Below are 21734 nucleotides of genomic sequence, written 5' to 3' on the forward strand. Positions count from 1 at the left end.
AGGGAGATGATAGGAATATTGGCTTTAGACCATTATGATACTTATACAACTGCGATTTTCTCAAAAGTACCAGGGTCTGCTCTTGCCTCGATCGACACAACTTCTTCATGAGCGCGCGCTTAGGAAACCCGGAGGCTAGACGGATGGCAGACTCCGTAAGCGCTATAGCGAAGTCTTGGAAATGTGGGCGTTCTAGATGAGTAGTGTAGTCGGCTGTACAAAGACGTAACATAGGTGTAGGTGGCGTAAGTCGGGTAAAGCGCGTGGCTATACCACGCCGCAATGTGGTCGCCTAACTGCAGTCAGGCCGTACCGGACGGTTCGTAACATAGATTAGTAAGAAAATGGACACATTTAGTGCATGTTAGGAAGAGAAGACAGGTTACCCTTCTCGAGAACATAATCGCATGGATCGAGAGAGCAGAAGAGGTTTTAAATGATATTTATCCTGCTCAAGAGAATTATGGAATGAGCCTTGCATCCACCGCTTCAAACCGTTGCTTACGGCACTGGCGACCGCCGCCTGGTGACGGAAGACTTGAAGTATTTCTGGTAGCGTTCCAGATCGAAACTACCGTCTTCAAGTTCCTTACTATCAGGTTCCCCTGCCCAGCAGAACGTCCGACAATTCCTGAGAACCTCTCCACCTTCCAAAACTGCATCACACTCGTCCCATCTGTAAGCGGCAGTCTCGTAAGCTGCCAAACGGTCGAAGTGGGCTTCCGAGGACACCTTCCACACAGTCCCAGTTACGCTTCTAGAGTGGCAGGGTATCAATGTTGGATATATGCCCCACATTTTGATACGGAAACCAGAAATGGTAGCAGGCCTTGTAGTCGGGAGTTCCGGGAGATCGAGAATTGCTTGGAGGACTTCAGGATCCATGAGTGAACCGTAGAAGAACATGTGGAATGGCTGGAAGGGTTCACCGGGCATGTTTGCTTTCGTGTCTTTGAGGAACTGCCAGTAGTGTGCTTTGTCTATGGGCTCAAACGCTCCAGAAGGCACTGGAGGAGGTGGGGGTACTATGATCGCCGGTCTTGATGATTTGAACAGGTGTGGAGGTGGAGGTGGAGGCGGCATTGCAATACTTGGTATCGAAATTTCGTCTTCTCGACGAGATGAGGGTGGAGGTGGAGGCGGAGGCGGAGGCGGAGGTGTATGGTCCATTGTGGAAGCCGCTGAGCGCAAAAGTGCACGTTGGCTTTCGCAATAGGACTGTTAGTCAATGTTCTGACTGTTAGATTATTGCAACTGCTTTGCTTCTGAAGTCGCTCCACTAAGACAGTTGTGCGGCGCTTATTGCGGCGTAAGATGGTTATAATTAGGTGAAACAGCTAGACCCACAATGCCCTACCGAGGCTCGGCGTTACTGGTACGCCGTCCCGGGCGTTACGCAGTCAGCCTCGGTATCCGCGCTAGCCTGTCCCAACCTGGTGCCTGGACGTAAGAAGCGCCAGCCTTGGCCGCAAATACCACAGCCTCAAAAAAACATCAAAACGCTATCCCCCAATTCGAAGTGGGGCTTAACTGTGCCACTTTCTTGATTTTCCTGGTCACTCAGTTCAATTCGCTATGCTTGGTCCGAACGCAACATGGCCAAACGCCACCTTAGAGCCTCAGCAGCAGAGATGTCAACAAGCAAGTCAAGCTGGCTTGATTCTTATCGATTGCAGATCACAGACCATTCTCTGGGACGTGCCACTGTGCACGAGCCTCTATATTGTCTGTGATCTGCAATCGATAAGAATCAAGCCAGCTTGACTTGCTTGTTGACATCTCTGCTGAACGGAACCCAGCCACCGACTCTAGAGGGCTTTAGAGGCCTCTTGATCAATGGCGCGATTCAATCCGGGGTCGCCGACTATAGTGCCCTCAACCAGCTTTTCGAAGGCAAGGCTCAGCTTCCTCCAGGAGCGTACAACTTGGAGGAGCTCTCTCCACAAGACCTTGCGAACTTGAAAGCCAAGGCTGCCCAAAGCAACATTACAGTCGAGAAGTTCAAGAAGCTCTATGGGTACAGGTAGATGTAGATCTCGTGGAGGATGTTCGTACGGCGCGGTGCAATCTCGTGTACCATTATTATTCCTTATTTTGTTGTTTTGTTTACGGGCGTTACCTTGAGTTGTAATTATTATTATTATTATTATTATTATTATTCCATTAGAGTCCTTTATCAGTCAGTGACTATGTAGGACTTTGGCCGAAGGCCGTTCTATCTTCGTGTTCTATTGTGCAAGGTAGGAGTGAATGGTACGCTGTGGGGTTGTGGTTTTCTGCTGTAGAGACAGGTGTCTCTAGTGGCTACCAGTCGCTAAAGAGCATCTTGGTGTAGTAGAAAGAGATGTAGTACAGCTAGCTGTCTTCCAGCGGGCTCTTATGGCAAAGGAGATAGTGTGTAGGGTAGTGGACATAGGAGAAGTTTCGATACTTAGTTTTATACAGTTTCTCTCTGTCGTGTCGCTGTTTTTCTTCTTCTTTTCAGGTTGCTGCTTCTTGCCCTAGGTGCCACTGTCTTGTTCCGATTCTAGTGCTTTTAATAAAGGCTATTGTAGCCTCTATTCTAGCTCTAGTGTGTAGAAGGAGAGGTAGGGTAATTCTGTGTTGTAGACATTCTTGTAGTGTTTTTCGTTCTTCCTTGTATAGTCGGCAGGCTAGTAGAAGGTGTTTTGGCGTTTGTGGGCTCCCGCAACTACAGAGGCTGGAATCTCTCTTCTTAAATCGCTTAAGGTAGGAGTTGAAGTATCCGTGGCCTAGCTTAAGAGAGTAGAAGGCGCTCGTGATCTCTCTTTTCGATCCTCTTAGCGTCTGTATTGTTTTCGACAGCTTAAGCTAGAATATAGCAGCGTAGGTTTGCTTGTTTGCTAGCGTAGCTTTCTTCTTGTACGTCTAGTACTCTTGGTGTTGTTCCTTCTGCTGTATTGCTCTGATTTAGGTGCCTATAAAGGCAAGGCTGATTGTTGTTGTGCTAGGCTCCTCTTTCGCGGCTTCCTTAGCTAGGTAGTCGGCTCTTTCGTTTCCTTCGACGTCGGTGTGACCTGGTGCCCATCGTAGGTGGATAGTTGCTCCTTTGTGTTAGATTCTCTTCGCTGCTTTGATGCATCGCAGTAGCCATTGTTGTCCTGGATTATCTGATAGGCTTTGGAGCCTATATATGGCCGCTTGGTTGTCTGCGTAGATGTGTATCTCTTGGTCCTTTCTTGCGGAAGCAGCAGCGTATTCGAATGCTTTTGCAATCCCTTCTAGTTCGCCGTTGTAAACTAGCTGAGATTCTCTGATATTTGTCTTTTCCGAGTGTACTTCTTGGGCTGTGTTGTAGGCTACTAAGCCAATGCCAATTCCTTCTCCGTCTGGAACCTTGGAGGCGTCTGAGTAGATGGCAACAAAGTTGCTATCCTCTTTTCTTGACTGCATGTAGGCGTTGTGTGCAGTCGCTTCGTCTTCTTTAGTCTTTGCGGAGACGGTAACTGTGTAGTTGAGTCTATCCCAAGGCCTAAACCTGTAGGGGATTATCTTTTCTGTCTCCCCGTCGTTGCTGGCTGGGATTGAGCCCGTAATAGACTGTAGCTGCCTGTGCTGGTCTGGTTTCCTGCTTCCAAGAGGACTTGTCGATTTGAGCCTGTTGATGGCGATTGTAATGGGATGAGTGCTCGCTAGTTGGTTAGCTCTTATCGCGTATTTCCGTAGAGATGTGTTGAGCCGGATATCTGGCGATAGAAGGCCTGCTTCAATGCTTGTAGGTAGGGCTGGTGCTGTCCTAAAGGTCCCAAGGATCTTTCTGCACGCGAGGTTGTGCAGTGGTTGAAGCAGTGTCTTCGCGTAGCTTTGCGATTGCCAGTAGATTTGCGACCCGTAGTCTGCAACGCTAGTGACGCAAGCCAGGTATAGTTGTCTTATAGCGTAGGGCGAGAGGCCTCTCTCCATGTTCGCTAGTCTGCCTAGCCGGTAGAAGGCTGATCTTGCTTGGCTTGCGCGGATGGCTATGTGTTCTTTGAAGGATAGCCGATTGTCGAGGTAGATGCCTAGCCATTTGATAGTGTCTTTATGCTCTACTATCGTGTTGTCTGGTAGCTGTAAGGTTCTTTCTTTTCTCTCTTTCCTGGCGGTGAAGTGTATGAGCTCGGTTTTGGCCACATCAAACGTGATTGCGAGCTCTCTCCCTCTGGTGAATAGTAGGCAGAGTCCGCAACAATCAATCCGGATTGTGAGATTGATCTTGTGAGATTGTCAGATTGGAGCTATAATCAAATCAAGAAGCTAGTCTTTAGATTGGTAGCTCAATCAATCAATCCGTGACATCTAGATTACCAGATTGATGAGATTGTGCCGCTGCTGTAGGGGTGGAGGGTGAAGGATAGATAAAGGATGGAGTTTCTCGTGATAGCGCGTCGTGACGCGTCGTGGCGCGTCCTACTAAGTCGTATTACCTAGCGGAGCTCCCCTCACCCCTCTATCCTCCGCCTATATCGTTCGTTTTTAACAACGCGTTACAATGCCTCCCCGATCTCAAAAGAAGCGTAGCGGCGCACCTACAGTTGCTGCTAAAGCTGCTAAACGACTGCGCCTATCGCAGCGATCGCTGTCGCCCCGAGAAGCCCTACTGTAGCTAGCCAGGCCACCGAGTCGCCGTCTGAGCCAGCGTGGGAAACGCAATTTTTGGAGTCGCAACCTGAAGCTGAGATCGCCGCGCCCACTGAGGGCAGCCACGCTGGCACTGGATTAATAGCAGACGACGCTGGCGCAGGCCGGTCGACGTGGGAGACTGACGGGGCTGATCACTTTGATGGGATTAATTGGGAGCGGCTGAAGCAATACATGAAGCCAGTTAAGGCGCCAACAGGTAAGAAGAGTTAGATATATCAGCATGGCTATCGCGTTGTTAAGCGGAGCAACCCAAAAAGCGTGTGGTTTGTATGTAGATACTGCCATTCTCACAAGGTCTTTGGTGGTGGCCTATACGATATAACGAGAGCGACGTCTGCAGCAGCAACTCACCTCCGGAAGGCTGCACGAGGCTATGGCCTGTCTAACGATCTCGACGCAAAAAGCAGCATCGCGTACGGGCAAGGTCAGCTATCGCTGCAGCAGGCGATCGACGGCGGCGTTGAACTATCCCAAGAAGCAGCCAACGTATTTGGCTACTTTAACGTACAACAGTTTCGACTCGCCTTTATTCTCTAGCTTGTCGACAACAATATGCCAATGGAAATAATCGCCCGGCAATCGACGCGCGACATAATCAAGTTCGCCAACCCAGAGGCAGAAAGCGCGTTGTGGCGAAGCCCTCGCAGTGTCGCAACGTACGCGATGAGGCTGTTTAAGTTGCTAAAGCCGCAGATAGTCTTAGCCCTATCTGCAGCTATAAGCAAAATACACATAAGCTTTGACGGCTGGACGACTAAGGGCGGGAAGCGCGGCTTCTTTGGGATCGTTGCCCATTTTGCTACAGCAGCTGGTGCCGTACACGACTTGCCTATTAGCCTCCCGCAGCTCGCTGGCGCGCACACAGGCAAGATAAAAATACAATTCTGCGCAACCTAGCTAACTTCTATAGGCGAGGCTATTGCTGCTGTTGTTATCCAGACGCTGAGAGAGTTTGGCATTACACCTAATTAATTAGGCTACTTTGTCCTCGACAACGCGTCAAATAATGACACCGCAATTGCAGCAATTGCGCGCGATTACGGCGGCTTTGATCCTATACACCATCGTCTCCGCTGCAGCCCTCATACGATCAATCTTATTGGGCAAGCTCTGCTTTTCGGCGACGACAAGGACTCGTACAACAACGTTGCAGAGCAGCTTAGAACAGAGGAGCTGTACATGCGCGAGTGGCGCCGACATGGGCAATTAGGCACGCTAATTGCAGTTATCAACTTCATCAGGACGCCGCAGCAGCATGAGCTTTTCCAGGCTTGCCAGCGCGACGCCAACAAAGCGCTGCCGGCCGATGATCAGATCCCACTCCTTACACCCGTACGCCCGGTCGTCACCCGCTGGAACTCGTATCACGCCGCTATTGAGCGCGCTACAAAGCTCCACGGCGCCTTTGATCGATATATGGAGCACCACATTAAAAGTGTCGCTTTTAACGAAAAGCGCAGCGGTAGCGCCTGCAAGGATGTGCCGGCTTGGATGAGGCAAGGCGGGCTCGCTGCCAACGACTGGGCAACAATTACAGAGTACCAGAACTGCCTTAAGCCGCTTAAGATAGCAACGAAGAGGCTAGAGGGTCGCGGTAAGGTTGGCAGTTTTGGCGCAATCTACGAAGTGCTGCCAGTCTTCGAGTATATACTGCGTAACCTCGAAGAGCTTGCGCAGCCATGGATTGACGTTGACTTCAACGCGCATAACGAGGCGCCAGAAGGTATATTTTGCAGCTACTTACAGGTTTTCCTCGCTAACGATTGCGTCTATAGATCACCTTCATATTAACCTCCGCGCTGCCTGGAACAAGGCTGACGCTTACTACAATAAGCTCGACGACTCCCCAGTCTATTACGCTGCTACGTGCCTCCACCCTCTCTACAAATACTACTGTGAAAACAGTTGGAGCGAGAAGCTAGAGTGGATCGAGGCCGCTAATAAGGGCTTCCAGCGGCTTTGGAAAAGCTATAAAAAGCTGCCAACGCCAGTGGCTATTCCAGCGGCTTGAGCCGCCCGAACAAGCGATATAGACGAGGTAATCGGGGCCTATACACAGCGTAATCACACAGCAGCAGCCCCGCAAGGCGATGAGTATGACCGCTGGCTTAATCAAGAGCCGCCATGGCGTAGCCTTGACGACGGTAACGTTATCCAGTACTGGATTGCGATGCGCTCAAAATACCCCTGTTTAAGCCAGTTTGCAATCGATATACTGACTATCCCAGCCTCAAGCTGTGAGTGCGAGCGGCTCTTTAGTGAGCTCGGTGATCTACTCGAGCCAAAACGACGCGCGATCGGCAGTGAGTTGCTTGCGGCTCTACAGCTTATACGGGCATGGACTCGGGCTGGCTACACTACCATAAAAACAATTGAAACGCACAGCGGCGACGGTGATAGTAGCGGCAGTAGTAGCGAGAGCTTTACAGACGACTCACTGGCGCGAGAGTACGATATATACAACTGGACAGACTCGTTAGATATCGTAACTCTGGGGGAGTAGCTACACTACCAAAATCTAAAATTTCTGACAATCAAGTCAAGTCAAGACAATCTCAACTGCCTCACGACACCTCAATCTGCAATCAAAACAATCCGTAGGGCTGCTCTCGCCTAATCAAGTCAAGAAATCGGTCTCAGATTGTCTTGACTTGATTGTTGCGGAGTCTGATAGTAGGGCGACTTCTCGTTGTAGCACTCTGATGTTCTTCTTGAGCGAGGTTGAGGAGGTGGATAGAGATAGGTCGTCGATGTAGGACAGTTGGAAGCTGTCTAGTCCTGGAAACAGGTCTCTTATGTAGATCAGGAAGAAGATTGGAGATACTGGGCTGCCTTGCGGTATACCCGCTACAATCTCGCTAAACTCCTCCGTCTTGTTGTCGAAGGAGAGCCTTAAGGCCCGGTTAGAGAGAAAGGACTTGGCCCATGCGATGAGGCTGATCGGGAGGCGTAGCTTCTTTAGCGTTTCAAGGAATTGGTTGTGTGCCACATAATCAAAAGCTCCTTTGACGTCTAGAAAGAGCGTTGACGTGACGAGGCCTCTTTGTTTTTGGTGCTGGATTTGGTCTACAAGAAGAAGAGCGGCGTCTATCGCCGATTTCTTGTGTCTGCCTCCTATCTGGGAGTTGTCTAGGAGATTGGTAATCTCTGCTAGGTTGCTGAGCCTTTTTGCAATGATTCTTTCCGTTATCTTTCCGAGGCAGCTCAGTAGAGTGATTACTCGGTATGCTTTGGGGGCAGCGTAGTCCGGTTTCGACGCTTTCTTAAGGATCGCTCCTGTAGCTCTTTTCCAGCATTGTGGGTGGTATCCGTAGTTGAACAAAATCGAAAAGGCCTTGAAGAGAATGTCTGGGAAGGCCTTGAAAGCAGCTGCTATTATGTCCTGGGTGATGGCATCGGGTCCTGGCGTACTGCTTTTAACTTTCCTCGAGCAAGCGAGCTCAAGTTCCGTTATCGATAGTTGTGGCCACTACCAGTAGCTTTCTTGATAGCTAGCAAAGTTGGGAGGTTCCGTGACAGGAGGGGGAGGAAATAGTGCTTTTCGGAAGGCTTTGCACTTCCCGCTAAACGTAGTCTCTAGGTTGTCTCCCTGTATAGGAGGTATTCTCTCTACTTTCAGGTCCTTTGTGTACGCCATTGCTTTGAAGATTGACTTTGGGTCTTCTTTTTCAAGGAATTCGTCCCAGTGTTTCTTCTTTGCTTCTTTTATCGCCCTTGCGTAGACGTTGCGCGCGATCAAGAAATCTTTCTTTTCGAGGTAGGCTTCTTGTATGGAGGTAGCTTCTCGTTTTTGCGTGTACGTTCTTTGGCTGTGCGAGACATCTCTTCTTAGCTTCGTAAGCTCCTTGTTCCACCACGCTTTGGGCTTTGGGCCACGCTTAGCTAGTGGTATCGCTTCGTTTGCTGCCTTTTGAATGACTTGGGTGATGGCTTCCCTAATCTCCTCAAGTTGCAGTCTTAGCTCGTAGTCCTCGTTCAGGAGTAGGTTCTTCGAGTCTATTTTCCTCGGGTCGTTGATCTTGGCCATGTTTTGTAGGACCTGGTTGTCCTTGATAGCTCTTCCTAGCTCTTCTCGAAATAGTCTCTAATCTGCCTTGCTCGTGTCGTATCTTGGCTGGCTGGTTGGATTGTCGACTAGGTCTGTGTTTGTTTGGATGGAGAAGAGGAGGCCGTAGTGATCCGACCCAGTCTCTGTGGTCACTTGCCAGTCTATGGCCTTCTCCGCTAGGTCTGGTGTGACCAGCGATAGGTCTAGTACTGGTTCTCGGGATAGGTGGGGCCTGAAGAAGGTGCCAGTGCCAGGCGTGTTTAGAAGCGCTAGGTCTTGCTCTTCTATCCAGTCTACGAACGGCTGTGCTCCTTGGCTTGTTGTAGAGCATTGTGGGTCCCACCAGGGGTGGTGCTCGTTCGCGTCTAGTAGCAGAATAGATGCTTCTGGAAGGCGTGTGTGTAGGAGGGCTCTCGGTATCGTTTTCGTTCCTGTCGCGTCTTTTTCGTTGTAGACGTTGAAGACGTTGAATCTGTAGTCTTTCCCTTTGACTACTAATGCCATAGCGTCAGGGTCAGGTGCAAATCTAGCGAGCAGGAAGGTTTCTGCCTCTAGTGTTCTAGATATGTAAAATAGAACTCTAGGGCGGATGTGTGGGTTTGACGGTGGAAGAAATTGGGTGTATGCGGAATAGAGAACTGATCTTGTCGTAGAGTAGTCGCTGTTTCGTGTAGGTATAAGCCATGGTTCTTGGACTGCAATAATACTCGCTTTGAGTTCGATAGCGAGTTGCAGTGTAGCTTCTGTAGCATGTGCGCTCTTGTTCAAGTTCACTTGTAGTATCTTGATCTTTTCTAACATTAAGAGAGCTGTTGAGCTTCTTTGTTTGCTAGCGATAGGAAGATCTCGCAGTCTTTGCTGTTTGCAAAGTGGGGTTCTTTGCAGTTACAGCACTTTGGAAGTGTGTGAATGCAGGGTTTTCCTTTTGTGTTGCAGACGGAGCATTTGTGATTGGCTGTAGAGTGTTCTGCTGCACACAGTCGACAGTTTGTTTGGTTGCGGCATATTGGTTCTTTATGACCAAACGCTTGGCAGTTCAAGCACTGCGTCGTAGCCGGTGTTGCCCGGTACTTTTCAGTAAGCAGATTTTGTCCAAGGATTGTGATCCTGGCTCCTAGCTTTCTTGCTTCTTCCTCTGTCTTGAACGCAATCACAACGGAGCTGTTTGCTTTGTCTTGCCAGTTTCTTGATAGCCAGTAAGGATTCCCGACGATTTGGAGTCCCATGTTGTAGGTAGGTACTTCCGATCGGAGGATTTCAAGGTTTTCTGCTCCTTCGAAGGTTGTTGGGACGTTGTGTACAATTACTTTCGTCCAGGACTCTAGTAGCTGTGCTTTTGCGAGTGGAAATAGCTCTTGCCAAACGTTCTTGTTCTGGAGTAGAAAGTCTCCTGAGTACTTAGCGGTGGTTGTGAGGATTAGATTGTTTTTCCGGCTAGTTGTTACCGCTTGGATGACGGGGCCTTCGATTCCGGCTTTTGCGAAAGCTTCGTTTACTTTGTTTCTCGCTTGTAGAGGGTCGGCAGGTTGGGTTTGCAGCAATGTGAGAACCACCTGGTAGTATGAGTTTGGCTTCTTTGTATTTTGTTTTTTCTTCGGGAGTACTGTGGTCCAGGTAGCAGTCTTATTTTGGGCTGCAATAGTGGCGTAGGAGCTCTTCGTTTGATTCTTTGATGTATCCGTTGATGTGACTTTTGGTTGATTCGTGGTTTTCTGCGTAGCTAGATAGACAGCGTTCTTTATTGTCTTTGTAGCTTGTTGGGAGGCAGTTGTCAGCGTAGCTGAGTGGTATGCGAGTTGGGTTGAAAGTTTGTCTGTGATTTGGTTTGTAACTCTTCCTTTTTCCGTGAAATCTCTAAAGACATCTAGTAGCTCTAGAAGCTTATTCTGCGATACGTGTGATTGGGCCATAGTCGATGCTTGGAGAATAAGGTCTCTAGCCCAGTAGATTGCTTGTTCGGAGTCTTTTGCTATCGGTTTTCTTGTGTTGATATTCTGGAATAGATTCTTGCCTCTGTGGAGAATTTCTGGTGAGAAGTTGGCTTGGCGTTTGTTGGGTGGGAGAATTGGTATTTCGAAGATGTTAGGTTGCGTAGCTGTGTTTTGAGTAGGCGTAGCTAGATCTTGCTCTTCGTCGTCGGTACTTTGGCTTTCTTCCACATCCATTTCGTCGGCCGGTTGATCACATGGGTTTGGGCTTGGTAGCCTGATCCCTGGCTGCTGTACTACGATAGTATCGCTGTCGGGCGGCATTGCGATTGGTTCTTAGTGTTTGGTTTTGGTTGTGGTGGTCCTTATCGATAGACGAGGTGGTCCGGGCGGGTTGGATTTTTCAGCTTCTGAACACGACGCGGCCGTTCGCTCACTGGCTGTAGCGCTTCAACCGGGTGGCTGCACGGCTCAAGGATAGTTGGAATCGATTTCTCTTGATGGACTGCCCTAGTTTCTGGTGAAACTTTTCGCGTTCTGGAAAATTCGAGTTTTTGTCTTGTCAGCCTTGCCTTTATAGGCACCCAAATCAGAGCAATACAGCAGAAGCAGACTTGTCAACAATCAATCGATCGACATGATTGATTCCTATATAGGTTAAAGAATTACTTCATTAGGCAGCCTTTAACCTAGATAGGAATCAATCATGCCGATCTGATTGATTGTTGACAGGTCTGAGCAGAAGGAACAACACCAAGAGTACTAGACGTACAAGAAGAAAGCTACGCTAGCAAACAAGTAAACCTACGCTGCTACATTCTAGCTTAAGCTGTCGAAAACAATACAGACGCCAAGAGGATCGAAAAGAGAGATTACAAGCGCCTTCTACTCTCTTAAGCTGGGCTACGGATACTTCAACTCCTACCTTAAGCGATTCAAGAAGAGAGATTCTAGCCTCTGTAGTTGCGGGAGCCCACAAACGCTAAAACACCTTCTACTAGCCTGCCGACTATACAAGGAAGAACGAAAAACACTACAAGAATGTCTACAACTGTTACGGATCCATAGACTCGCTCGGCCCAGGCCCCCATATCGATAAGATCCTTATCTTATCGGACTAGCGCCTTGGCGCCCACAGCATAAGTTCGGGCTCACAACGTAGATAGCTCGATAGCTTGTATCTTGTCAAATCCAATCTTTCTTGATCGATCCCTCACAGTGATGGATCAAACCTACGATCCCTCACGCGATCACGTGCCATACAATCACGTGCCACGCTGGCAGGTGGCCCGTGCGAGGAATAATAAAGTTCCCCTCGTACTTGTATATAGATCTGTACACACAATCTCACTTATTAGAGGCATCCTAACTATTGCAGTGTACTAGTGCCTTTACAGATAGAGAAAATTATAACGCTTGAGATGCTAGCTAACTCTAAGATTTTTTGCTAGTTAGAGAGCTAAGTGCTAAACCTAGACTATACATTTACTGCTTCGACTAAAGAATTCAGTCTCAGAGAGGTCTCAGCACCTATTGTTAACCTTGGTTCTCTAGAGAATAGTACCGTCAACAGTACGTTAATAGAGTACTTCTTTGGTGAGTCTATATGCAACGTGTGGAATCGATTAATGGACTAGAAGCTAAGAGCCGAACAGAGAATGAACGTCTTCCAAACGAGCTGGGTTAGACTAAGAAACCGGATAAGACTACCATTATGAAAATCATAGACACGACAAGCATTATCCGCAACACAACCAGTCTGCTTAAGATGGAAACACTGCCGAGCACTCTGCTTTTGGCAAGCGTAATCTCCGCGGTGGGTTGTTTTAGATGCACACTATGAAAGTGGGTTTGCTCTCGCAGATTTAGCTTGATTAAGAACTTTAAGAGTTCGGCGATTGTGAGCATGGTTAGGGTTAGAAAACGGCTCTTTATTATACTACTTTGTGATTTCACTGCTTCAAAGAAGTAGATGTCATAGCCATCCTACGTCCTTTTTCTACTTGAATCATGTCGTTTCTCACGGACACCTTTTCCAGCGATTGCTTAGTCCTTCATCCAATAAGCGCTAGGCTTCGGTCGTCACGGCTCTGATGACACTAGGCTATCCCCTTCTCTAGTGTTCTTCCCCACCTTCACCAGACTCCATTCTCCTGACATAGATACTTCCTCGTATTTGATCATTACTTTATTTAGTCGAGAAGGCCGACCGGGGTTATCTTTCTCCGATAGGGCTACATGGTACATGTCATCCGTAAGTGCGCTCTTGAGGATCTCACTGAGCGACGCTTTGCGCATGTTAGGAAGCCGAAGCTTCACATAACGCTTTTGATTCCAGATCATCAACAGCAGCCCAAGCATGACGATGAGAATCGGCGGGATAGCAAGCAGAGCTACCCTTTGAGGATCTAGTTTCCGGGTAAAGGCAATCGAGGTCATGACTACAGGATCGCCCTCATCCCAACCACCGCTCGCGGCCTGAGCAAGGGCGCCTATAGCCCCGCGAATGAACTTCTCGATGTAATCGATGGTCCATTTGGTGTTATTTGCATCTTTCATGCCCGCCGTTACTATCAAGGGAAGCTTGGGTTCATTATATCCATAGAGGGGTTGCGCACCTCGGCTGCTTTGTCCGATGACTATAGGGGCCATGACAAACCAGAGAGCAAGAGAGGTGAGATTCTGGCTTCCTACAAGCTCTTCATTGTTGTGCTTGTTGTTGGCTCCACCAGGGTTGCGAAGACGACCAAGGAAGTTGATCTGTGGGATTGGTAGACCTTGCGGAACTGACCCGACTGCAAGAGTGTCTTCCACGATTTCGACGCTGATACTGCAAGATATTGTGGAGATATTGGCAATCTTCTTTTCGTCGTTGGGATTCATGATGACCTCCCCGCCTTCAATAGACCCATCCATCGCTGCAAAGAATAGTGTGGCCGATGTTTTAGTCGGCGGATCGAAATCGTATTCGTGAGCCCACACTGTAAGCCTTTGCCCTGGCCTTATCAAAACTTCCTCGTCGTTCAAGTCTCTTCCCGCCTCATTGAGATTGCCCGGACTCTTTTTCATGTTGGTTTTACAACCAAGAGTCTTGTTCTCCCATATGAATTTTTCCGGTTTTGAAGCACCACATGATATAGATTGCTTCAATTTGACAGCCCGAACAGTCATGTTGCCTCGCTTCTCAAAAGCCAAACGATCAATGAACCAATCCTGATATTCCTGCATTGGCTCCTCAGAGATACCTGTCGACCACGAGCTATAAAAGGCCGTCGCCCCTGCATTAAGAGACGTCGGTGGATTGTTTTGACTGAAAGGTGGCCCAATACCTCCCCCTGGCCAGGCATGGCTTTTGAATGCCGTGGTGATGTTATGCTGGTCATATACAAAACCAGTGAGCGGGGCAGCCACAAGGGGTAACAAAGTTATTCCGATGGTGCAAAAGACGACAAAAACAGAGTGCAAGCCGCGTGCAGCCGTGAGAGCCCAAAATGAAGACGGTATGGAGCCTCGACTAGCTTCGAGATAGTCATCCACTTGGTCGATTGTGAGGGACCGTGTATTCAACAGGGGCCAAAGCGCCACCTCAGACATTCCATGGGCAGCGAATGCGAGTGCTGCCAATCCGACGCTATAAATGACTGTCACCATACCCTGAACGACTGCAATGTTCTTCCCGAATTCTTCGACCTTGACTGCCACGTGGCATTCGATTGCCCATTCTGGGCAGCGGAGGATCTGCTTGCTCAACCAGGTTGTGAATGCAATCACTGCTGCGACGCCGACTAGTCCTGCAATGAATGCGAGTGTCGACTTCCAGTCATGGCGTAGAAAAGTTCTAATGTAACGCCTTTGGGTCTGATGTTTATGATGCCGTCGGTTCGGTTCGGAGCGGTGCATTGTTTCTAGAATCGTATCGTAATTTGCTGATAAGTGATGAGAGAGAAGACAGGCAGGCCTGGCTTTGACTAAATTTATCGATCAGCCTTCGTGACCCACCGTGAACCAATGTGGCTTGTATGATTGTACCCCTCAATAGACGTGATGGTGTTGCGCCATGCACGCCACAAGGCTCCAGAGCCATATATACGTGGCACAGGTTGATTGGAATGCTATGCATGGCTTGGACAGCTGAAGCCTATAGATTGATAGGGCAAATGAGAACCAGAAGAGTAAGGCATCAATCATAGACTGCTGGGAAGCAGATTGCTTAACGCAGCTTTAATCGATCCGTCTAGCTACATCGCCGGATTCGACCTAGTGCGGGTGTGCCAACCATCTACTGCACCATAATCTGCCTTGCTTTGAACGCACCTTGGAACCTTAAGTACGTCATGATAGGTTATTTTTAAAATCCGATTTCTAGATACAGATGTCAGCCTTACTACTTACCTAGATAGAAAAGATTAGCGAGGTAAGCCGCTTTGCTAGAATAACGTAAGCTAAAAAATGTAATGCAATGCAGCTTAACGTACCCCACGGGCGAGTTAGCTACACGCCTGAGTTGACCACCCAAAATCGCTAACTAGTTAGTAATAATTTTAGTAAAGTCTTGGTAAAATAGTAACACTCGCTTAGGAGTAACACTTGCTTATGGATTAACGTGTTCCATGGGCGAGCAGCGCACCCCACCAACTGTCGCACCCTCAAAGCAACGTATCTTAACAACATAATTATATAAATTTAAGAAACATGTAGCGTAGACTAGGCTCTATCTATAGTATCTTTTTTACATGTACGCAAGTCATGCCCAGTCTCTTTACACCTACTGCAGCGCTTTTGAGCGCGCTGGCTTGTGCCTAATCGCTCCCCTCCTTGACGCTCTTCTTGAGCAATCTGCTGGTCAGCCTCATTTTGAGCCAGTATATCCTCTCCAGATCTCTTTGTTAAGACTCCGCATTGCTGTAGTCGCTTTTTCTTGCGCTGCCTACGCGTTGACGCTGCTTCGTTGGCTCTCTCAAGGCTGGCGATCCGATCGCGCATTAGCTCAGCCGAGAGCATTATTACCTCAGCCCCCTTCTTGAGCTGGTTGATCGCTTCAATGATTGAGGCAGGTGATGAGCTCTTATGCCGGCGCACGCGCTCACGTATTAGACTTGACTGAGACTTAAGCTCACGTACGTTGCTCGGCGTACGAGCCTCCTAGGGAGCCTCTGGTAGAGCAGCTAGAGTCGGCGTACGTAGCTGCACGTCTAGCTTTAATAGGACAGTGTCTGGTTGTAGAGGAACAAGGCCTGCGCCGCGGAAAGCTGAGCGAATATTAGCTGGCGTGAACGCTCGATCAAACGCTGCCTTGAAGGCCGGCAGGAACTCAAGGTTAGTGATGTGGTTAATGTGGTGGCGGATTAGGCTCTCCACCTCACGACGGTACGCGCGCTTTAATGGCGCAAAGTAGCCAACGTTAAGAGGCTAGAGTAGGTGAGATGAGTGAGGCGGCATACAAAGTGTGTAGATGTCGTTCTCCTTGTAGAGCTCCTGAAACTTAAGCGACTGGTGGCTCTTATAGCTATTCAGAATGAGTAGGCGACGCGCGCCTATAGCACGAGCCTTTGTGTGAGCGTTAAAGTGCTTTAGCTACTTAACTCCTAGCTCGTTGTTGGTCTAGCTGTTATCGCTGACTGCGATCGCCTAGTCGCCTAGGATCTCAGCTTCCTTGTACCAGGCAGATCGATGATACTGGCCAGCAAAGATGAGGAATAGTGGGACTGACCATGTTACGAACCTAAGGAGAGGACACAGTGCAAGATATGAAGGGCAGAAGGATGGAGACCTTGTCGGAATCCCTTCTCAGACAAAGGCGTACAAAGGTGTACAAGGACCAATGACGTAAGCCTGCCCCGCATCCCACAAAGCTTGGCGGAACGCCACCATGGGACATGTCACGTGTGTCCCAAGGAATCCCACGATGTACCACGATGTCCCACGCATGGGACAGTGTAGGACAACGTAGGACGTATAGGACATAGGACATTCGTTAGTATATAACAATAGGCAATGAGCCCTTACGGTTCATTGTGTTCAACTTCGAAATCTAAGGATTAGTACTTGATTCTCAACTCCCCGTATATTACATCGATCTACCAATCGTGCTATACACCCTCGTGTCCATCGCATCACTCTATCCCCGAGAACCAACCCAAGATCATCTTCGGACGACCTTCACAGACCAGCCGGCTGCGTTGATTGCAGCGATTAACGTTGCCTACTCGCGATTGCCTAGTTGAATAGTCTTTGGCCTGCCTCTCCTCTCTGACGCTGTTACAATAAGCTGAGTTGTAATCTTGCCTATTATAAAGCTAGCTTTATTAAAGTTGTAAACATCCTTATCACAGATGCCGTACTTGACCTTTGTCTGCTCTACTAGCTTAAACCAGCTCCTAATTAGAGCTAGATCCTCACACAGAGCCCTCTGCCTATCGTACGCTCGATTAAAGCGTGTTGTAAGACTTTCTGTACGCTTAACAAAGGTAGATGGCCAGTTAACTCCAACACGTCCGCCACTACGCGTAGCTAGCAGCTTATCAGCCATATCACGTATAGCTGCGTACGTAGGCGCAAACCCACGCTGATCTAGGCTAACTATATGGTTAATAATCGCCTCCTCTTCTTTCTGGATAAGCTTCCTTGAGTTGGGCTGGCAATCACGTCGGGCAGGTACACCAGCGCGCCGGCGGCGGAGCGTTGTTTCGGCTACGTTGTAGACTACTGCAGCATTACGGGTGCCTTGGATCTGTTGCACATTAATAGAGGAGATAGTAAGCTGAATATCTGCTTTATTTGATGATAATAGAGTAGCGTTGCGTTGAGCTATAATGGGTTGAGATCAGCGAGGTGCGCAAAGTTGGTGGGGTGCGCCGCTCGCCCGTGGAACACGTTACGTTACCTATTTTTTATTATCTATGGCGCAGACATCTGTCCTCCTTACTCTCCCAGGTGAGATAAGGAATCAGATCGTCGAATACATACTCGATCGCGAACTTGGCACCTATCCACCTCCATTGCGCAGATCTCCTTTGGCAATTCCATGGACCTGTCGCCAATTGTACCTCGAATTTCAATCGCTTGTCCGCCACAGCACCGTTTTCACTATACAATGGTCATCAGCGAACGACCTCATCGCAAAGGCCAGCATACTGCCTCATGTAGTCGCATCATCAATCACCAAGCTCCAGATTCAGCTCCCATCCAGACTCGAAGGGCTCTACATGAACGACTCTACACGAAGCCGCATAAAAAGCTTTGACTTTGCCCTGGCTGGTCTTACTAGCCTGGAAGAGGTGTATTTTCGATATCGTCCTGAACATCACGATGAAGGCGCTGGAGGTCGGGGGCGTGAGCTGGTAGTTCTGATTTTGTGGAAGATGCTTTGGGAGAAACACATGAAGAGCTTGAGGAAGATATGCATCGTTCACGACGGCACTCAGCCTCGCCTTTCCATGCCTTTACTCTACGGCATGTTGGAATCCTACCAACCTCTTCGAATGTCTAGACGCTGGGAAGTACGATCTCACCTTGCGCATGGTCAACTCTTGTTCGTTGAACGTTGCCGTGGGCAGGTCATAAGCAAGGTTGTCAGTAATCAATATCTCATCAATATTGTTGTTTGATTTGTTTGATTCGGAGCCAACCAACTAACCAACAGTTAGCCACTGTATTTCTGTCAATCAATCAACCAATCTTGAGAACAAAATGTTGATAGGATTGGTGTTGTTTGATAGTAAGCGAGGGAGGGGGATACCTAGGTGAGGCCTCTGGGATAGCTGCTCAACGACGAATTCTTAGTGTTGGATCTTGCTTACTAAGCCTACTCGCGTGTAAGTTATATGACCTAGGTTCCATCCCATCTCTCACTCACTCCAGGCTAGTACGTACGAGGCTTAGCGCCCACAACGCTAGCTGGCAGAGACATAGATCTCAATTCCTGTAGCACAATACACAACACGATTCACACATGTTCCATTCCTAGTGCTACTGACATCAGGCTTATAACATTTAACAACACCTTACTTTCTCGCGGCTCCGGCTTACTTTTAGCCTTATCCATGCCCTCTATACCAGCAAAACGCAAGCCCGAGGCTGCCGAAGAAGCTGATACTCCCTTCAAGCGAGCACAACGTACGCGCAAACCTACGCTCAAGGCGCTGTTGGGTGACGGCAGCCAGCCAACCCAGCCGATAGAGCTGCCAGAAAGTACGCCGGATCCGCCTACAGAGCCGCCTACAGAAGTTATCGAGCCGCCCACACGGGCTATTGAACCGCCATGTAAGCCTGTACAACAACCCGAGGAGCGCCCTCGGCGGGCATCACCACTGCCTATTTTGGCTGCCTCACAAGCCTCTCGGCTCACTGATGAGCCAGCCTGGGAGTCGCAGTTAATGTTTGATAAGCCAGAGGACTCTATTGTACAGCCTTTAGCTTTCTCTAGCGCTGCCACTGAGGCTTCGGTGGAGGAGGATAGCGCTGTGAGCGTCGATTTTCGCGACTTTGAGGGCGTCGATTGGTCGCGATTAAAGGGGTTTGTCGCGCCGCTGAGCACTCCACGAGGCAAGGCAAGCTGGATTTTTCAACACGGCTGGCGTGTCTGGAAGGAGGGTACTCACCACCCAGATGAGTTGTACTTTGTGTGCAAGTACTGTCATATTCATAAGCTACCTAATGGTGTACACCGAGTAACGAAGTCAACCACTGCCGCCAACGGGCACCTCCAGCTTGATAAACCTGGTCATCGGCTCAGCAAAGACGGTCCAATCCTAAGCAAACCTCTCCGCAAACATGGACAACAATCACTTCGTCAGGCAGCTCTAAGCGGTGTCAAATTTAGTCTAGAGGCGTACAAGACTATAGGAAACTTCGACGTACAAGAATTTCGGCAAGCAGCTGCGCTCTGGCTGGTCGACAACAACAGACCACTCCGCGAGTTTGAGACGCCGGCTTTTCGCAAGATGATCAGGCTTGCTAATCCTGAGGCAGAGGCGGCGTTATGGAGGTCTCATAACAGCGTGTCAGCGTTCGTGATGAGGTTGTACAGTTGGCTACGACCTCAGGTGGTGCGCGCGTTGGCTGAAGCCGAGAGCAAGGTACATATAAGCTTCGATGGGTGGACGACAAAAGGCGGCAAACGTGGCTTCTTTTCTGTAGTTGCTCACTACGCCAACAGTAAGGGCGCGATAGTTGACCTACCCATCGCGCTGCCGCAGCTGGTGGGTGCCCACACTGGTGAGGCGATAGCTGACGCTGTAACCAAAATCCCTGCAATCCTTCAGCATCAATCGCAGCAAACTCGGCTACTTTGTGCTCGATAACGCTTACAATAACGACACCGCTGTTAACAAACTCGCCGCGATGTACCACTTTTCTGCCTCCGATCGCCGCCTCCGCTGCGCTTGCCACATACTTAACCTTGTTGGCCAAACGATTATGTTCGGGAGGGATGCTGACGCGTATAACAACGCCCTGGAGAACACAAAGATGGAGGATTTTTACATGAAGGAGTGGCGGAAAGAAGGACCGCTTGGCGTGTATCTTGATATTATCAACTACATCAACCCGCCGAAGCAGTGGAGCATTTTTGAAGATTGCCAACGCGAGGCAGTTAACAGCATGCCCACAGGCGCCAGCGGCGGCACTCGCGAGCCAATTAAGCCGTGTGTTACACGTTGGAACAGCTATTACGACTGCTTTAAGCGCGGAGTTCAGCTCCAACAAGCTATCAACGCATACGCCACGTACCACATTCGCGAGACTGAACAGGCTGACGAACAGGCAGCTATTAGAGGAAACAAGCTGCCTGATGTGCCGCGGTGGATGAGGTCAGACGGCCTTACGGCGGCTGACTGGGCGGTGATTACTGAGTACATGGCGATACTGCAGCCGCTCAAGTTTGCTACAGATCGCCTCCAAGGCCGCGGCAAGTGTGGCCGTTTTGGCGCACTCTACGAGGTGATCCCAGTATTTGAGAGTGTGATAACTGAGCTGGATGCACGCCTTCGGCCATACGAATCGGTCAACCACGAGCCATCTGAGGCGCCCGAAAATCACATCCCGATCAACCTGCGAGCCGCGAGGCGAAAAGCGAGCAATTACTTTACTAAGATCCTCCAAAGTCCCATTTACTACGCAGCTACGGCACTATATCCACGATATAAAACATACTCTAAGCGCTTCTGGCGCAACAAACCTACACAATTGAGCACCGCGCACGCGAAGTTTCTGCGGGTTTGGGCTGCCTACAAGCCTGCCGCTGCTGCCACAACACCAACCCCTGCGCCAAAACCTACCATGAGCAGCTTTGACGACGCTATCGACGCTATACTAGATGAGGACGGCGAGCATACAATGGAGGTGGAGGATGAGTACGATAGCTGGTTAAAAGAGCCTATATGGACGTCTGATCAACACAAGGAGGGTCCAACAGCTGTACAGTACTGGTTATCGTTGAAGCCGAAGTATCCACATCTTTCACGATTGGCGATCGACGTGTTGACTATACCCGCCTCCAGCTCTGATTGTGAGCGCGTTTTTGCGGGAACTGGCGATATAATTGAGCCACAAAGGCGGAAAATTGGCGCGCAGTTACTGGCTGCTTTGGTGTGCTTGCAACGGTGGACTCGTGCAGGTTTTACAACACCAAGCACGACAACAGCAGCAAAGCATACTGATGAGGAGCTCACGGAAGAGTTTGCGATAGGAACGTGGGAAGAGCCGCCTGCAGAATTGTCATAGAAACGTCCCTTCAGAACCTTAAGTCTATCAATATTCAATCAATCAAGCAACCAAAAATTGGCTCTTCAGTCTCATCAACTCAAACAAACAAACTGTAACCCTAAGAAATGAGCTAATCAATCAACATCTACGCCTCAAATGTTGGTTGTTTTGTTTGTTGACTTCTCTGGTCATAAGACAGGTTTCCGTCATTGTCGGATACAGCTTTCGAGAGGCGGAACAGTATATTACGGTGTGCAAGGAAGTTCTAGCAGTGAGTTCTCTGAGACATTTCACTTGTTAGTAAGATTTTATATCAAAGTCTGACTCAAAGTCCAGGAAGAATATGCGGACATGTTCCTTGCGCGACGTAGAGATTGCAAATACGTCACTCCGCCTAGCAACATGTCAGA

General features: G+C 49.1%; 12 protein-coding genes across 12 annotated transcripts; 5 read left to right on the forward strand and 7 right to left on the reverse strand.

Annotated features, from left to right (window-relative positions):
- Positions 1 to 501: 501 nt before the first annotated feature.
- Positions 502 to 1083, reverse strand: PtrM4_119840 (AIG2 domain containing protein; the record flags this gene model as incomplete). The annotated part of the gene is made up of 1 exon (XM_001935286.2): positions 502 to 1083. One exon carries the CDS (start codon positions 1081 to 1083, stop codon positions 502 to 504), a length of 582 nt encoding a protein of 193 aa, XP_001935321.2.
- A 265-nt stretch (positions 1084 to 1348) lies between these two features.
- Positions 1349 to 2027, forward strand: PtrM4_119850 (uncharacterized protein; the record flags this gene model as incomplete). The annotated part of the gene is made up of 2 exons (XM_066108388.1): positions 1349 to 1375; positions 1800 to 2027. The coding sequence occupies 2 exons, from the start codon at positions 1349 to 1351 to the stop codon at positions 2025 to 2027; spliced, it is 255 nt and encodes an 84-aa protein (XP_065961573.1).
- Positions 2028 to 3075: 1048 nt separating this feature from the next.
- On the reverse strand, positions 3076 to 3924 carry PtrM4_119860 (uncharacterized protein; the record flags this gene model as incomplete). Its single annotated transcript, XM_066108389.1, has 1 exon — positions 3076 to 3924. The coding sequence occupies one exon, from the start codon at positions 3922 to 3924 to the stop codon at positions 3076 to 3078; it is 849 nt and encodes a 282-aa protein (XP_065961574.1).
- A 568-nt stretch (positions 3925 to 4492) lies between these two features.
- PtrM4_119870 (uncharacterized protein) lies at positions 4493 to 4854 on the forward strand (the record flags this gene model as incomplete). The annotated part of the gene is made up of 2 exons (XM_066108390.1): positions 4493 to 4517; positions 4574 to 4854. The coding sequence occupies 2 exons, from the start codon at positions 4493 to 4495 to the stop codon at positions 4852 to 4854; spliced, it is 306 nt and encodes a 101-aa protein (XP_065961575.1).
- A 342-nt stretch (positions 4855 to 5196) lies between these two features.
- PtrM4_119880 (uncharacterized protein) lies at positions 5197 to 6655 on the forward strand (the record flags this gene model as incomplete). The annotated part of the gene is made up of 3 exons (XM_066108391.1): positions 5197 to 5455; positions 5621 to 6367; positions 6420 to 6655. 3 exons carry the CDS (start codon positions 5197 to 5199, stop codon positions 6653 to 6655), a joined length of 1242 nt encoding a protein of 413 aa, XP_065961576.1.
- A 1458-nt stretch (positions 6656 to 8113) lies between these two features.
- On the reverse strand, positions 8114 to 8671 carry PtrM4_119890 (uncharacterized protein; the record flags this gene model as incomplete). The annotated part of the gene is made up of 1 exon (XM_066108392.1): positions 8114 to 8671. One exon carries the CDS (start codon positions 8669 to 8671, stop codon positions 8114 to 8116), a length of 558 nt encoding a protein of 185 aa, XP_065961577.1.
- Positions 8672 to 8728: 57 nt separating this feature from the next.
- On the reverse strand, positions 8729 to 10944 carry PtrM4_119900 (uncharacterized protein; the record flags this gene model as incomplete). The annotated part of the gene is made up of 2 exons (XM_066108393.1): positions 8729 to 9486; positions 9714 to 10944. The coding sequence occupies 2 exons, from the start codon at positions 10942 to 10944 to the stop codon at positions 8729 to 8731; spliced, it is 1989 nt and encodes a 662-aa protein (XP_065961578.1).
- Positions 10945 to 12702: 1758 nt separating this feature from the next.
- PtrM4_119910 (uncharacterized protein) lies at positions 12703 to 14520 on the reverse strand (the record flags this gene model as incomplete). The annotated part of the gene is made up of 1 exon (XM_001935290.2): positions 12703 to 14520. One exon carries the CDS (start codon positions 14518 to 14520, stop codon positions 12703 to 12705), a length of 1818 nt encoding a protein of 605 aa, XP_001935325.2.
- A 448-nt stretch (positions 14521 to 14968) lies between these two features.
- Positions 14969 to 16333, reverse strand: PtrM4_119920 (uncharacterized protein; the record flags this gene model as incomplete). The annotated part of the gene is made up of 6 exons (XM_066108394.1): positions 14969 to 14982; positions 15013 to 15047; positions 15096 to 15141; positions 15390 to 15762; positions 15811 to 16029; positions 16331 to 16333. The coding sequence occupies 6 exons, from the start codon at positions 16331 to 16333 to the stop codon at positions 14969 to 14971; spliced, it is 690 nt and encodes a 229-aa protein (XP_065961579.1).
- A 489-nt stretch (positions 16334 to 16822) lies between these two features.
- On the reverse strand, positions 16823 to 17619 carry PtrM4_119930 (uncharacterized protein; the record flags this gene model as incomplete). The annotated part of the gene is made up of 2 exons (XM_066108395.1): positions 16823 to 17350; positions 17587 to 17619. 2 exons carry the CDS (start codon positions 17617 to 17619, stop codon positions 16823 to 16825), a joined length of 561 nt encoding a protein of 186 aa, XP_065961580.1.
- A 1043-nt stretch (positions 17620 to 18662) lies between these two features.
- Positions 18663 to 19922, forward strand: PtrM4_119940 (Atrophin-1 domain containing protein; the record flags this gene model as incomplete). The annotated part of the gene is made up of 1 exon (XM_066108396.1): positions 18663 to 19922. The coding sequence occupies one exon, from the start codon at positions 18663 to 18665 to the stop codon at positions 19920 to 19922; it is 1260 nt and encodes a 419-aa protein (XP_065961581.1).
- Positions 19923 to 20088: 166 nt separating this feature from the next.
- Positions 20089 to 21342, forward strand: PtrM4_119950 (Dimer-Tnp-hAT domain containing protein; the record flags this gene model as incomplete). Its single annotated transcript, XM_066108397.1, has 1 exon — positions 20089 to 21342. The coding sequence occupies one exon, from the start codon at positions 20089 to 20091 to the stop codon at positions 21340 to 21342; it is 1254 nt and encodes a 417-aa protein (XP_065961582.1).
- Between the last annotated feature and the right edge of the window lie 392 nt (positions 21343 to 21734).

Source organism: Pyrenophora tritici-repentis, chromosome 6 (genome assembly GCF_003171515.1).
Source record: "Pyrenophora tritici-repentis strain M4 chromosome 6, whole genome shotgun sequence".
In the NCBI taxonomy this organism is placed as follows: Eukaryota; Fungi; Ascomycota; class Dothideomycetes; order Pleosporales; family Pleosporaceae; genus Pyrenophora; species Pyrenophora tritici-repentis.